This window comes from Sus scrofa, chromosome 12 (assembly GCF_000003025.6).
Source record: "Sus scrofa isolate TJ Tabasco breed Duroc chromosome 12, Sscrofa11.1, whole genome shotgun sequence".
Classification (NCBI taxonomy): Eukaryota; Metazoa; Chordata; class Mammalia; order Artiodactyla; family Suidae; genus Sus; species Sus scrofa.
This window is the reverse complement of record NC_010454.4, coordinates 23632730-23647842: the sequence shown is the minus strand read 5'-3', so window position 1 is coordinate 23647842 and position 15113 is coordinate 23632730. Positions and strand designations below refer to the sequence as shown.

Below are 15113 nucleotides of genomic sequence, written 5' to 3'. Positions count from 1 at the left end.
AAAAAACAAAACAAAAACAGCAAAAGAGGGTAGATCTTAAAAGTCCTCACCACAAGAAAAAAACTCCATAACTAAGCATGGTGACAGATGTTTAGCTGGACTCATTGTGGTGATCATTTTCCAAACATGTGTGAACATCCAATCATTGTGCTGTGCACCTGAAACTATTATAATAGTATATGTCAATTATGCCTCAATACAGGTTTTTTTCAAAGAAAAAGAAAAACAGGAGTTCCCATCGTGGTGCAGCAGAAACGAATCCTACTAGGAGCCATGAGGATGCGGGTTCGATCCCTGGCCTCACTCAGTGGGTTGAGGATCCGGTGCTGCCGTGAGCCGTGGTGTGGGTCACAGACGTGGCTTGGATCCCGCGTTGCTCTGGCTCTGGTGCAGGCCAGAGGCTGTAGCTCCGATTCGACCCCTAGCCTGGGAACCTCCATGTGCCGTGGGGGTGCAGCCCTAAAAAAAAAAAGAAAAAGAAAAACAAAGACTTTCATTCATTGAAGTCTTACGAAGCGTTCAGGACTTTACTTAATTCTTCCAACATCCTATGAGGAGGAACTTAGGGTAGTTCCCATTTTACTGGTGAGGAACCGAGAAGGTTAAATAACTCACCCAAATTCTCACAGCCAAACAGTGGTAGAGATAAGGACTCAGACCCAGAGGTCCTGAATTCCAGAGGATTCCAGGGCCCATGCGCTAACTCCTGTGCAACACTGTCACTGAAAAACCAGGGGATTCTGGAGATCCCACTCTGGCTCAGCAGAACCCACTAGTATCCATGAGGTTGTGGGTTGGATCCCTGGCCTCGCTCAGTGGGTTAAGGATTCAGCGGTGCCGTAAGCTGTCATGTAGCTTGCAGATGTGGCGCGGATCCCACATTGCTGTGGCTATGGCATACGCTGATGCGTCCCTTAGCTTGGCCCTATAAAGCAACCCCCCCAAAAAACCCCAAAAACAAAAAACTAGGGGATTCTGTGCAGCTTAGGATCATGTGGCTCTGTCTTTGAAATGACCATGGGTGTTCTGGAATCCCGAGGGCTTCCTCCTTCCTTTTTCTCTCCCCCTCCCCTCCCCCAGCCTTCCTTGGCTATGGCCCAGTTTCCAGGCAGAAGGGGGGGTGTCACAACACCCCAACGCAGCAGCAAGACTGGCCCTGGATGGGGAGAGCACGGGGTCTGGAGAGACCCTCTGAACCACCCCTTGCACACAGGCCGGACCGAGTATGGGGTCCCCAGGCTGCCAGTGATGTGGGCTTGTCTACACACTGAGGGTGTTGGGGAGACGGGCTTGCCTGGCCGGCTCGTCAGCCTGGCCTGTTGGGGCACGTCGGGACTGCACACAAGTGGTGCTGGGAAGCAGGCCTCCCAGTGGGGCAGAAGGGTGGAGGAGGGCCGAGGGGGTGGCTGCCCTTGAGCAAGGAGACTGGGGCAGGGGTCAGCGGCGCAGGCGTGGGCGGGGCGGGCATGCCTTGGGTATCGCATTGCCGGCATGCCTGGGATGGACGGGCTGGCAGAGGATTTGCTCCGTCTGTGTGTGAGGCCGAGGGGCGGTTATGGGTCCCAGTTTGGTGGTGTGTGATGGGTGTGTGGAACCATTCGGAGCTTTAGATTCTCTTGGGGCGGGGCAGGGGGGACACATTGTTTGTCCTGTTGGTTGGAGCCTACAATCTGGGAGGAGACACTCAGCAAACTGGAGGAAGGAAAAGTAGGCGAATTGACCCCGAAGCCCCTCTCACTCACTTCCTGAACCACACGCCTTTCGGTGGTATCAGTTTCCCTCCTTCTCACATCACCCAACCCTTGGGCCCCAAGAGGTGCTCCTGTTCCCCAGATCCCCGTGGTCAGGCGGGCCCCTCACGCTTCGGCTCCTCCAGCCCATCCCACTCTCTGGTTTAAAGGCTAACCTGGGAGGCCCCTAACCCCACCTGCAAACTGTCCCCGAATAGAGAGAAGAGGCCTCAAACCCCTGACACAGGGACCGCTTTGGTATGTGTAAGGGGGGGGGTCTCCCTTGGTCGGGGGCGGGGGGTAAGGCAGCTGGCTTGGGCCTGAATCTGGAACCTGGAGACCCCTAAAGATTTCAGGAGCTAGGACAACACTAGTAGAACTACCCTGAGGGTCAGGTCTTATCCTCTAAGGTGTCCAGCCCCTGGCCAGGCACCTGGCCCACAGCAGGCACCCAAGATGTGGCTGTTGAATAGATAAATGCGATGATAATGGAAAGAGATCTGAGTTAAGGGTTAGAAACCTGGGATGGTCCCAGTTTAGTCCCAAGTGAGCCTCGAACCAGTCACATGTCTTTGAGCCTCAGTTTCTGCATCTGAAAAATGGGTGTAAAAGCAATCTCAAACATCTGATTTTTTTTTTTTTTTTTTTTGTCTTTTCGCCAATTCTTGGGCCGCTCTCGCAGCATATGTAGGTTCCCAGGCTAGGGGTCGAATCGGAGCTTTAGCCACTGGCCTGTGCCAGAGCCACAGCAACTCGGGATCCGAGCCGCTTCTGCAACCTACACCCACTGGCCTGTGCCAGAGCCACAGCAACTCGGGATCCGAGCCGCTTCTGCAACCTACACCGCAGCTCACAGCAACGCCGGATCATTAACCACTAAGCAAGAGCAGGGATCGAACCCTCAACCTCATGGTTTCTAGTTGGATTCGTTAACCACTGCGCCACGACGGGAACTCCTCAAATATCTGATTCTTAGGGTAAGTCCAATGAGACCAAGTGAAAGTGCTTTGACGCAGTAAAGAATGATGATCTCATTTGGAGAGAGAAAGACTGGATGCCCTCCCTTTGGGGGTGTAGCCCCCAAGCCCTCCCCAGGGACCTTCGGGGAAGATCTGATTGAATGGATTTTGCAAGCTGGTCAAAGTAGAGGATGATGGGAGGGACGACTTAGCCGGGGTAATTCCTGACTTGGGGGGAGGAAGCTGGGGGGAGGGTGTAGGGAGGAGGACTCACACCAGGCAGGAAGCCTTGGAATAGAATCTCAGCTACGCCTGGTATTTCCCAGCCCTTGGCCCCCTCCCCCACCGCACTCTGGGGCCCACCCCACATTCCTTTCCCAAAGGAAATGGGGGAGGGGGCTGAGAGGCTCCCTAGGCCTGGAAGAGCATTTGTTCCAACCAGGCCCTACTGGGTGTACTCAGCTCCTGACCTCTCTGTAGAGGAGGCTGGGGTGGATGGGGCTGGGGTGGGGAAGGTGGGGGTTTGTGTTGGAGGAGGCTGTTTCCTAATTGGGGGGGCCTAGTTGCTCCTGCCAGGTTAAGAGGGCAGGAGATGGGCATCATATATGGCTTATCGTTTCCCAGGTCTCTGCAGCCCTGGACACAGAAACCCCCATGCTGCTTTCCCACCTCGCCTCTCCCTGCAGCCCTCAGAACCCTCAGCAGTCTCCTGGGAGGGAGGTGGGTTCCTGATCCAGACACACAGCAGCACCTGTTGGCCATGCGAGCCTCCATGGGGCGTGAGAGGAGAGAGTGGGTCCATTTCCTCAGAACCTGGGATTGAACTCGCGGCAAGAGGAAAGGAAGTTAGGCAGCTGGCCCCTTGCTGGGAAAGCAGGTCAGACTCTGAGTCAGGACATCCCTGTGGTCACTGCTCTCCATTTGGGGCGGCCGAGTCTGACACGGCTGAGGACATCTTGGTGATGCTTCCAGCTGGTCTGAGGACCCGGTCTTGGGAGAGCAGGACAAGGGCAGAGGTGGTCCTGGATCCAGGGTCCTTGGGTTTTCCAGTGATGGGAGGGCAGGTGCTGATGGAGAGGCCAGGAGTCCTGGTCCCCGTGACTGTGGTCCTTTCTCCCTGCTCTGCCCAGAGCCCTCCTGACTCAGCGCTGGTGGCAGCCTCGCTCTTCCCTTCCCGTCCCGGCTTCCGCCAGGGTGGGGGTGGGGGTCCAGCTTCTGCGCAGGGGGCCCAGCGAGCAGCAAACAGGAAACAGGAGAACAAAACCGCTCCCTGGCCCCCCACACGCCTCACCCTCACCCTTCCTCCTCCCTCCCTCGCTCCTGCCCACTCCCATGGTCCTCTGTTCCTCCTTCTACGCCTTGGTTTTCCCTCTCTCCGTGCCCCTCTGCCTCTCTCCTCTACCTCCCACGGATCCTCCGTCCTGGCCTGTCCTTGCTGGGGACAGCAGGTGACAGGATCAGGGAGGGAAGGGGGACCTGACTCTTCTACCTGGTTGTCCCTTCTGGCGGCCACCCCCTCAAGGGCCCAAGCCTTTGACTCGTCCTCCCCTGACCCTTGGATTTGGGAGTGGAGTTGGCCTGGATCTGCCCCTCCTGCCCCTGGCCTCGCTGCCCTGGATGCTGGCTAGAATTCTGGTATAAGATCCAAAGTTGGAATGAGGGGCTCTGGCCTTGGAGTCCCGTTGCGGCCATAACAAGCGGGGTGCTTCTGCCATTCCCTTCTCTGAAAACAGGGTCAGGGCAGTGGCCCCGGGCCCCGGGAGTGGCTGTGGAGGGAAGCACACCACTTGGGAACCACCACCGTCAAGTGGGAGAGAAATGGCGATGGTGCTGACACACCTATGAGCCCCACCCGGGAAGGGGCCTGGGAAGAGGGAGAGCCAGGAAGGGGAGGGCAGGGTCTGCCATCATGGACTGGGGCTTCCTGTCTGACTCACATGCTGGGGCGAGGTGGGCGCCAGCTTGGAGCCCATTGTGGACTTGGTGGTGGCCCTTCTGGGTAGAGCCAGTGGTCCGGGGGTGCTGGGGGAGGGGGTTGGTTACATGTTCCCACGAGGGGTGTGGGAAGGGTATAGCATGACTCTAGTGTGGGTATTATGAGAGACTGCTGCCCTCTGTGCAGGACAGTGTGTGTGTGTGTGTGTGTGAGAGGGAGAGACCAGAGGGGATATGGCGGCAACGCAAGGAGCAGGAGCACTAGGCAGTGTGTGTGTTTTCTATCTGCCCCCATGCCATTTGTGGGTGTCTCTGTGTCCTGTGTGTGAAATGTATGGCTGGGTATGTGGGGGGCCTGCTGTGCTTTCAGGGGCACCTGCTTGCACATGTGTCTCTGTGAGGTGTGGGGGCTCTTGTATTCATGGGAGGGAGTCCAAAGTGTGTGTGCATCCAGAAGGGTGGCCACGTGCAAATGTGTATGTGCGGGGAAGAGTGTTTCTGTGGGGTATGTGGACAGAGGAAGAGGGAGTGAGAGTGTGTGGTGGTGGGGGGCGTGGGGTGTATGGATGTGTGTGTGCTGCCGGTCTGTAAGAGTAGGGAGGGTGTGCATTTACACGGGTGCCCTGGAACGTGTATTTCTCTGGGGCGCAGGAAGCTGGATGAGCTTTGGCCTGGAAAGAGTGCACCGTGCGCGGGCGGGTGCAGTGAGTTTTGTGTGAGTTCGGGGGGTGGGGGGGCCCTGCCCGCCTGTACGGGGTGTGCAGTTGTGACTGCGGGGGCGCTGTGCAGGGCCTCTGGTGTGTGGGTGTGTGAGTATGTGGGATGGGGCGGCCGCGCACAGGGGCCGCCCCGGAGGGGGAGGCGTCTGCCCTGTGCGACTCGCCGGCGTGTCCGGGCTCGGGCGCCTTCGGCCGGGAGGCGCGGGAGGCGCGGAGTCGCTGCAGCCGTCCTGCCGCCGTCCGCGCGGGCCGTCCGTCCCCTCGGGGCCCCCGGGCCCCGGGCCCGCGGCTCCGGGGGGCGGGCGGGGACCCTCGGGGTCCGCCCGCCGCCCCGGGGGCCGAGGACGCCGCCCGCCGGGCGCCGAGGAGCGGCCGCTGGCCCCCGCGCGGCGCGCCCGGCTCCGGAAGCCCGGCCCTCGGCGCGCTGGGGCCGGGGCGGCGGCCGGGCCCCGGGGCCCCCGCCGGCCGCGGCGCTGGTGGGCAGCGCCGTGTGGCGCGTGGAGCGCGCGGGGGCCGGGGGCTGGCGCTGGGAGCGCGCCGTCGGCGTGGACTGCAGCGCCCCGGAGCCGCGCTGCCTCTGGCTGCCCTGCCTCGGCCACAGCGACCGCCGAGCGCCCGGGCCGCGCCCGGCCAGGGTGAGCCCCGCGGGGCCAGAGGGGTCGGGGGCAGGGTCAGGGGCAGGGCCCTGGGTAGGCCTCGCCGGAATGGGTGGGACCCGGTTACCTACTCCCTGTGATCCTTGAGGTGTGTGCGTCCGGTGTTCCGGGACCGATGCCCCGGAGTAGGGAATGAGTGAGGAGCGGAAGAGATGCAGGTGAGGGCGTCAGGGTTCTGGCTGAGAGCTTTTCCACGGGTGCTGGATGGCACACACACCTCCTCCCCCCCCCCCGCCCTGGTCTGGGTGGTGGCCTCCAGTGGGCTTGAGCCTCTTGGCTTACAGGCGATGGAAAGATGGAAGGGACCAGGGTTGTTTGAAGAGATGCAGGGCATGGAATCCTGGAGAGTTTGGGCCGGCACTGGATCTGGGTCAGAGGCAGACAGGGGTACCACTAATGGAGCAGGCGGGGCGTCACTCTGCCCTCCCTGTAGGGGACCTGGGCACAGGGACCCACAAGGGTTTTCAAGAGGGTCAGGGAGGCTGAGGAGGCAGCCTGGGCCCCAGCAGGTAGTGAGTGATCTCAGGATGAGGACTGACAGGGCTGGAGAGGGGGTGGGGATAGAGTTTCTGATGTCCGGGATGGACCAGGCTGGTAGGGTGTGAGTCACAGTGGGCACCATGCCCAGCATGAATGCCATGCTCCCTGCAGTGACCTCTTTATGCTCCTGGGGAGGGGAGGAGCAGGACTCCTGGGTTCTAGTTCCTGGTGTTGCCAACCCACCATGTGTCCAGCTCCATCTCCTTTGTGGCTCTGGGGGCATCTGTCCTTTTCCCACCATCACTTAGTATTTTTGGATGTCTCTTTCTTTCTTTCTTTTCTTTTTTTTTTTTTTTTTGTCTTTTTCTAGGGCCGCACCCATGGCACATGGAGATTCCCGGGCTAGGGGTCTATTGGGAGTTGTAGCTACGCCAGAGCCAGAGCAATGAGGGATCCGAGCCACATTTGCGACCTACACCACAGCTCATGGCAACGCCGGATTCTTAACCCACTGAGCGAGGCCAGGGATCGAACCTGCAACCTCATGGTTCCTAGTTGGATTTGTTAACCACTGAGCCACGATAGGAACTCCTGGATGTCTCTTTCTTTCCTCATATGAGGGTGGGAGCGTTTGGAAATAGACCTGGGCCAGAGAGCATTAATCAGTGACACCCCTGTGTCCCCCAAGCCTCTCTCTCCCGCCTTGTCTCTGTGCTGACCTCACACCCAGGGGATGTGTGTGAACTGTACCCCTTCCCCATCTCCTCGCCTTCCATTCCATTGCTGGCTCCTTCTCTGTTTCTGCATCTATTACCTCCCTCCCCGTCAAGATGAGACTGAGAACCAGTGTGGTCCAGGATCTGAGGGGAGCAGAGGAGAAGAAATCCATGCATATATAATAGCGTGAAGGATTGAGGCTAAACCCAGGGAAGAACTTCCCACAGGGGCGCTGCCAAATCTGGCCACTGGTGGGGGCTGCGGTGTCTCCTGTTCAGGCAGGGGTGTGGTCGCTGTGGCAGGGGGATTACCACACTGACATTCTCAGGAGCCTAGTTGGCAGGGATGGGGGGAGGGAGGCTGGAAGGAAGGAAAAGAGGAAAGGGAGAGGCAGAGATAAGGGAGGGGGCGCCGGTGGTGCCTGGGTGAGGAGGGGACCTGTGAGGGAAAGGCATGCCCACTGCCCTGGATTGCAGGCCCCCCTTCCCTCAGGAGTGGCACCCCCAGGCAGCTGGCAGTTCCAGGCAGGATGTGTGCTGGGGGAGGGGTGGGGGGCGTGCGGGGACCTGTCCCAGCCACTTCTCGTCACTGGGGCAGCTGGTGGCTTAAACCTTAATCCAGGACACCAGCAAAACAATAGGCCCTGCAAACAGCCTCAGCCTAGAGCCCGGGTGGAGGGCATGCAGGGGAGGCAGCCCACGCCGGGGAGAAGCAGGGCTTCTGGTAGGAGGGGGCAGTGGAGGGTCCCCGGAGGCCCTCTTCTCTCCCTGATCAGTTCCTTGCCAGGTCAGCAGAGATAGGAAATCCAGGGGATTTCAGACCTCAGCAGAATTCCCAGAGAATTTTCTCCTCTGGACTCCTCAGACCCCCATGAGGCCATGGGGCCTGGCGGGAGCACCCAGACTGTAGCCACAAGCGGAGGGAGCTGAGGGGCCATCGCTGGACCTCTGGTTAAGGCCTCCTGGACTGAGGGGTCGTCCAACTTTTGTTGGGACCCCTGTGAGGACAGAGAGCTCACAACCTCGCCTGAGAAGCTTTCCAGATGCATGTGGTTAGAATGGTCTCTGGGGCCAGAGTCTCACCCGGCCTCCCTGGATCTTCTACCTGGCTGTGTCCTCTCAGAATGTATGAAGCAAGCCTATTGCCTCTGTCACATTTTTCTTTAAGCTTCTGAGATTTAAGGCTATCTTCTCCCCAAACCTCCCAGCCCATGCAGCCCAGCCTTCCAGGCCACGCACAAATCCCTAGCTTAGGGCTGGGCACAGGATCCGCTCCTGCCAGATGTGTGAACAGGAGGGTGGGCGGATGCTTGCAGGACCATCTTCTGTCTTCAGATCAGTACATTTAAGGGGCAGCTTTGTGCTGGGGAAGCAGGGGGAACTTTCAGGTGAAATGGGAGCTCCTCACCCCAGAACAGCTGGGCTACTTCCCTCTGCACCCAGCCGCATCTTTCTCCCTGCAGCGGAAGGCTCCAGCCTGGTGCCAAGGAGGCCTGAGGGGGTAAGGCTGTTTCGGGGTGGGGGTGGATTCTTGCCCTCTGAGGGGTTTGGATGAGGGATATTCCATAGGTTAGGCTGCCTGAGATTGGGGTGGAGCCCCCGAAAGAGCCCTTCTGGCTTTTCACTAGGCAGCCTGCCTTTGGCGCCCATCTCCTCCAATCTCCCCAGGCACCCATCTCTCTGACACCCTCCTGTCACCCACTTTCCCTCTCTGTGTCCGAGCAGGGCATCTGAAGGGAATCCCCTCAGGCACTATCCTCCTCTTCTCCCTCTCGCCCAGAAACAGACCTGTGTGCTCTGGAACCCTTGTCTTCCGACACCCTCGGCCCTGTCGTCTTGGGGAATCTCAAGTATTCCGGGCGGGTGGGTCGGCCAGAGGGCAGCGGAGTGTCCCCTGCCTCCCCTCGGTTCCCCCCTCAGTTCCAGTGAACCAGCCAGGCCCCTGGGCTGTGTCCTGAGCCACAGTCCCTTCGGTTGTCTGATGTCCGGTCCACTCCCTTGTGGTTCTTCGTCCCCCATCTGTTCCCACTGCTGCCTCCAAAGGATGCATGTGTGTGTTAGCCCGATAGGTGTGTGCTTGGTGCGCATGTCTGTGTGTCTGTGCACCTTTGCATGTAAGTGTGCTTGTCCATGTGTTTGTGGTGGGTTCTGTCTGCGTGGGTGTGTATAGAGGTGCCGGTGTCTGCCTACGTGTGTGTGTTTCAGGTTGTGCAGCAGACAGGGATGAGTGTAGATGGCAGCAGACCGTGTCCATGAGCACTGGCTGAATTGAGCTCAACAAGCACCTGGTTCACTGCACAGTTATTTCCCTGGACACAAAAATGTCAGGAGGAGGAGATTCCGTTGTGGCTCAGTGGTTAACGAATCCGACTAGGAACCATGAGGTTGCGGGTTCAATCCCTGGCCTCGCTCAGTGGGTTAAGGATCCGGCGTTGCCATGAGCTGTGGTGTAGGTCACAGATGCAGCTCGGATCCCATGTTGTTGTGGCTCTGGTGTAGACCGGTGGCTACAGCTCCGATGAGACCCCTAGCCTGGGAACTCCATATGCCGCAGGAGCGGCCCTAGAAAAGGTAAAAAGACAAACAAAACACAAAGATGTCAGGAGGGGATTGAGGAAAGAAAGAAGGCTGATGACGAGGGAGTTCCCATTATGGCGCAGCAGAAACGAATCAATCCGACTAGTATCCGTGAGGATGCTGGTTTGATCCCTGGCCTCACTCAGTGGGTTGGGGATCCAGCGTTGCTGTGCAGAGGCGGCTCGGATCCGTGTTGCTGTGGCTCTGGCGAAGGCCGGCAGCTGCAGCTCCAATTCAGCCGCTAGCCTGGGAACCTCCAGAAAAAAAAAAAGAAGGCTGATGAGGATGGGAGAGATAGGAGGGGAGAAGGGGGGGTCAGGGGCACAGGAGGGTCTGTGGGTTCCAGGAGTCCCTCTCGGGTTCCTCTGGGCTGGTATGCACACTGGCCTCTCACCCTTGCTCCCTGTGCTCCCGCAGCTGCCACTGGGCCCCAGAGATGGCTGCTCTCCTGGGCGCCCCCTCCCCTGGCAGGGCCCGAGGACGCTGCTGCTGCACAAAAGCCTCCAGGACGGTTTTGGCTTCACGCTGCGCCATTTCATCGTGTACCCGCCTGAGTCCGCCGTGCACTGCAGCCTGAAGGTACCGCCCTGTGCCTCTGCCCGCCTGGCCTGAGGGAGCTTGGGGGGGGGTCCCTCTGTATTGTGCCCTCCATAGTGCCGCTGTGGCCTGGGGAAGAGGGTCACAGAGAGGCAGGGGCAGCCCTTATGGGTAAGCCCCCTGCCTGTTCTGGGCTCAGCCTTCTCAGGAAAAGGATGGCTCAGGACAAGGAGCTAGAGGTGGGGGAGCCAGGATGCTCACCCACAGCCTGGACTCTCAGCCTCTGGAAGGTGAACAACCTCTCAGAGAGGTGGAGTTCTGGGGCCCCCTTGTCCACTGGCCACTTCTGAGCTGGGTGGATTGCACCCCCTGCCAAAGCCTGAGCTCTTGGGGTGGGGTCTGTCCCTCGCACACCTGGCCTCAGCCGCGTGCCCGGGGTGGCGGGGGGGAGGGGGGCCCTTGGGCTGGGCTGAAGAGCTGGGCTCCAGTCCGGGTACAACCCCTAACTCGCTGTGGATCTTGGGTGGTGTAACCCTCTCCGGGCTCCGCTTCTTCTGCTGTCCCCTGAGGGCATTTATCTCTTTGAGCCCTGAGAATCCTTCCAGCCCTAATGTTCACATCAAGTTCTTGAGTCCAGGAACTAAGGCTGCTCAGGCTAAGCCAAGGGGTGGCCTGGGTGGCAGGGGGGGGGGGAATGGGCCCCTGACAGTGAAGCAGGCATGTGTGCAGGAAGGCAGGAGGGGGGCCCAGGCAGGAACCAGGGCTCCCCAGGAGGGCCAGCTTCCCCCCTCTCCCAGCAGGAGGGGAGAGAGTTGTCTTGGAGTCCATGAACCTGTCTCTCCCCTCCCCCAGGGCTGGGACCAGCCTGCACAGCTGTTGAGGGACTCTCCCTCGGGGAGCTTAGTCCCAGCTGCCTGAAGACCAAGGCATTGGATTTCTCTGCCTGTGTCTGTGTGCCTGCACGTGTCTCTTTGTATGCACACGTGCGTGCATGGTATGCTAGTCATGTGCATGCAGGCGTGTACCTCTTGACATGTGCATCGAGGTGTCTGTATAGGATATGCTGCACGTGTCTGTGTCACTGTGCAGCTCTCACCCCTGTGTGCCCGAGTCTGGGGGCCCCTGCATAAACTCTTCCCATTGGCTGCTTAAGGGTCTAAGTGGAGGTTGACAGTGTGGGGGAGGGGCGCGGCCGCACCTCCATGCCCAAGCCCCCCAACCCCCGACCCCAGTTCCCTGGAACCTCTGGTCCTTCCTTCCCACCTTCCTTCAGGGGATCCTGCTGAGGGTGACTCTGCAGCAGCAGCCTGAGAGGTCTGGCTGGGGAGGGGACCTGTTTCAGAGAGACCTCCGTCACACGGGGCGCTGGAAGACCCCAGGGCAGGGCAAGCCAGGGACGGGCTCCATCCCTTTCCGGAACATGCCCAGGGCTGGGAGCCTGCAGGGACCTCACCCGTCTAAATGCATCCATCTGCCTCTGCCACCCGCTCACTGTGCTGTCAGCTCACATCAGCGGGCACGCTCCCTGCACAGGAGGGCAGGGGCAGAGGGACTGCTCTCCAGCAGAGCCCAGCGGCCTTCCTGTCCTGGCTGGGCCGCCCAAGCCTCCTGGGTTCTGGCCCTGGCTCCTCTCCTGTCTCTGAGTGGTCCTGGAAAAGTCACGGCCTGTCATCTGTAAAACGGCTAGATCATCCATGGAAAAGATTAGTCTGAATGACCCCAAAGGTCCGAGGCAGCTCTCAACCACCACATCCTGCTGGCCCGTCCTGTCTGACTTCTCTTGTCCTTGCTCCTCTCTCCTCCCCACGTCTAGTGCCCTTCCCCCCACTCAGCAGGATGATCCCAGAGGCCTCCCCATTGGGTCTCCTCGATTCTATTAGCCCTGCACCTAGATGCCAGAAGTATTTTCACATCTACTCTCTCCCACTCGAGAAGCTTTGCTGGCTCCCTCTCTCTCTCCTTTCAACCTGAGAACTTTAGTCTGACTCCCATCACTTGCTAGTGTGGAGTGTCTTTCACCTTCAGCTCAGCTGATCGAGTCCTATTTCTGCCACGGAGTGCCTGCACATGCCAGTCGCCTCACCCAGAATGCCGTCTCCCAGCCGTCCTCACACTTGCCCTAAAACCCTCTCCCCCAGGGGTTCCTGTTGTGGCTCAGTGGAAACAAACCCAACTAGTATCCAGGAGGATGCGGGTTTGATCCCTGGCCTCCCTCAGTGGGTTAAAAGATCTAGCATTGCCGTGAGCTGTGGTGTAGGTCGCAGACGAGGCTCAGATCTGGCATTGCTGTGGCTGTGGCGTAGGCCAGCAGCTGTAGCTCTGATTCGACCCCTAGCCTGGGAACGTCCATATGCTGCAGGTACAGCCCTAAAAAAAAGCAAAAAAAAAATCTTCCCGCAGAGGGACACTAATCAGGCCTTCCCTCCCATTCTCTAAGAGCTGATAGCCGTTGTTTACACTTGTCACGCCTGCTTATCAGTGTCTGCCTGGGTCCTGTCTGCCTGTTAGTGTTTGGTCCCTCCTCTGTCTGGCTTTGAGCTCCCCAAGGGATGGGTGATGGGTCCCCCCCTTGGATGGGGGGCTTTCGGATGGCGGAGACGCTGATGCAATAGGAGCAGCAGGTGTAAGAGAGGGCTTCTGCTACTGGGGGAGATTGCCTGGGACGTGACCTCCCTGAGGACAGCCCTCTGCCCCCTCTGGCTGCTGGGCTCGTTGAAGGATGATAAGAGGGGAGGCTGCTGGGCAGGGAGCATTGAGGGGCCCGCCCAGGTGGAGCCGGGCCTCCCCCTGTGCTGCTGAGGGCCCACACCCGCCTCTGTCCCCCCCACAGGAGGAAGAAAATGGAGGCCGAGGAGGAGGTAAGGAGTGGCCGGGGGCCGGGGACTGGTCCTCCAGCCTGTGTCTCTCCCTGTCCCCCAAGGCAGCCTGGATTCTGCTGCGCCCCCACCCTTGACTGCCATTCCTGCCTTTGCTCATTGGACATCTGCTCTCGCTCTTTCTCCTCCCTTTTCTCACATGTATCTCCCTTCGGGCCTGTCCATTCTGTGCTGGGGGTGGCGTTCTGGGGAGCAGATGGGTCTCTGAGCCCCGGTCCCCGCCCTGGAGTTCCTCCCAGCCTTGACTGAGGCAGAGGCAGGGCCCACAGGGCCCTGGGAGCTGGAAGTAGAGTGCTGCTATCAGGGGTTTTCCTTGGGGACAGAGACACTGGGGTTCTCAGGGCATAGGGAGGAGCCCTGAGGTCTTTCTCTTTTCAGATATGAGCCTTAGTCCCCTGGCTGTCACCCTGGCCCTCCAAATGGCCCCTTACCGGCACCCAGGCTCCCTGGGGTATTCAAAGGCAGAACCCCTTAAACAGGCAGACTTCCTTCTCTGCCACCGGGGCTTCTGCTGAACAACCACGGGGACACTGTCCTCCTGAGTCCCGGTGGCAGAGGCCTGCGGTGGGGAAGGAGCCCGCTGACCTAGAGCAGGCCCGTTTCTCTGATGGGACAGTTAGTGGCAGAGGATATTGCTGAGGCATAACGTGATGTCCTCTGGGGATGAGTCCCTGTCCCGGGATCCTCAGGCCTCTGCTTGAAGCCCCCGACCCTGGGGAGCGGGGTGGGGTGGGAGATGCGGGTGTTGGCTGTGAGTTTCAGCACCTCGCCCGGCTCTCCCTGGTCTGGGTGTGGACATTCTCTGTGCATGCAGGTGGCTCTCCCTGCTGTGTATCTCTTATGACACCCTTCCTTTGTCTTATGATGGGCGTGTGTGTGTGTGTGTGTGTGTGTGTGTGTGCGCGCGCGCGCGCGCCCGCGTGCGCATGCACGTGTCTGTCTGTCCCACTGGACATTGAGTGTGGGAAGGGCAAGGGCCACGTCTGTCCACCCTTTGTCATCTACTTTCTTTTTCTGAGTAAGATTTGTATTTTTTCTATTACAGTTGATTTACAATGTTCTTTCAATTTCTGCTGTACAGCAGAGTGACCCAGTCATATATACATATGCATACATTCTTTTTCTCACATTATTTCCATCACGTTATCATCTACTTTCTAGCACAGTGTTGGGATGAAAGAGCCATTTAAGGAGTGACTCTGTGTGTCTCTAGAGGCGTTCATTCTCCCAGCAGTGTGTCCTGTGGTCTGATCCTGTGCATCCGTGTCCCTGTGGATGTGTGGGTCTGTGTTTGTGTCCATGTGAGTATGGTCATTCTCTGAGTGTGTGTCCCCTGTGTGTGTAGCTGTGCATGGGTGTGACCTTCAGCCGCCACCCCCAGCTAACCTGGCTGCTGCTCACCAGGACCCTCCCCCCGGCACCGCCTGGAGCCCATGGACACCATCTTTGTCAAGAATGTGAAGGACGATGGCCCTGCCCATAGGGCGGGGCTTCGCACAGGTGAGCTGTCCCAGTTACCTGGCTCATCCGCACCCCTCTGGGTCTCTTCTCCCCACCCTCCGGCCAGGAGGGAGTTCTGGGATCCAGGTGTTGGGGAGGTTCCTGTCCCCCATTGTCACCCATATGTGGTTCAGGGGCTCTCAGATGGGGCCATGGACACCCTTTGGCCTGCTCACCTGGGGCCCTGCCCCTTGTCCCCAGGTGACCGACTGGTGAAAGTGAATGGGGAGAGCGTCATTGGGAAGACCTACTCCCAGGTCATAGCTCTGATCCAGAATAGGTGAGCGCCCTGCCTCTCTTCTCCCATAAGCCACCCCCCCCGCCCACTCCCCCCCCACCTCCTTGGCCCTGGTGGTGCCCTGGCGACCAGGATCCCTGTTCTCCCAGACCCTGTTGCCTCAGCCTGGCCTGACCCCCTGCCCTGTCTC

General features: G+C 59.3%; 1 protein-coding gene across 1 annotated transcript in view; it reads left to right on the top strand.

Annotated features, from left to right (window-relative positions):
- Nucleotides 1-15113, top strand: part of ARHGAP23 (Rho GTPase activating protein 23) — an 86242-nt gene that overhangs the window by 20097 nt on the left and 51032 nt on the right. Inside the window, 4 exon segments of the mRNA XM_021067077.1 lie at nucleotides 10190-10351; nucleotides 13140-13167; nucleotides 14590-14685; nucleotides 14887-14965. Of these exon segments, the coding sequence (XP_020922736.1) occupies nucleotides 10190-10351; nucleotides 13140-13167; nucleotides 14590-14685; nucleotides 14887-14965 (365 nt within the window).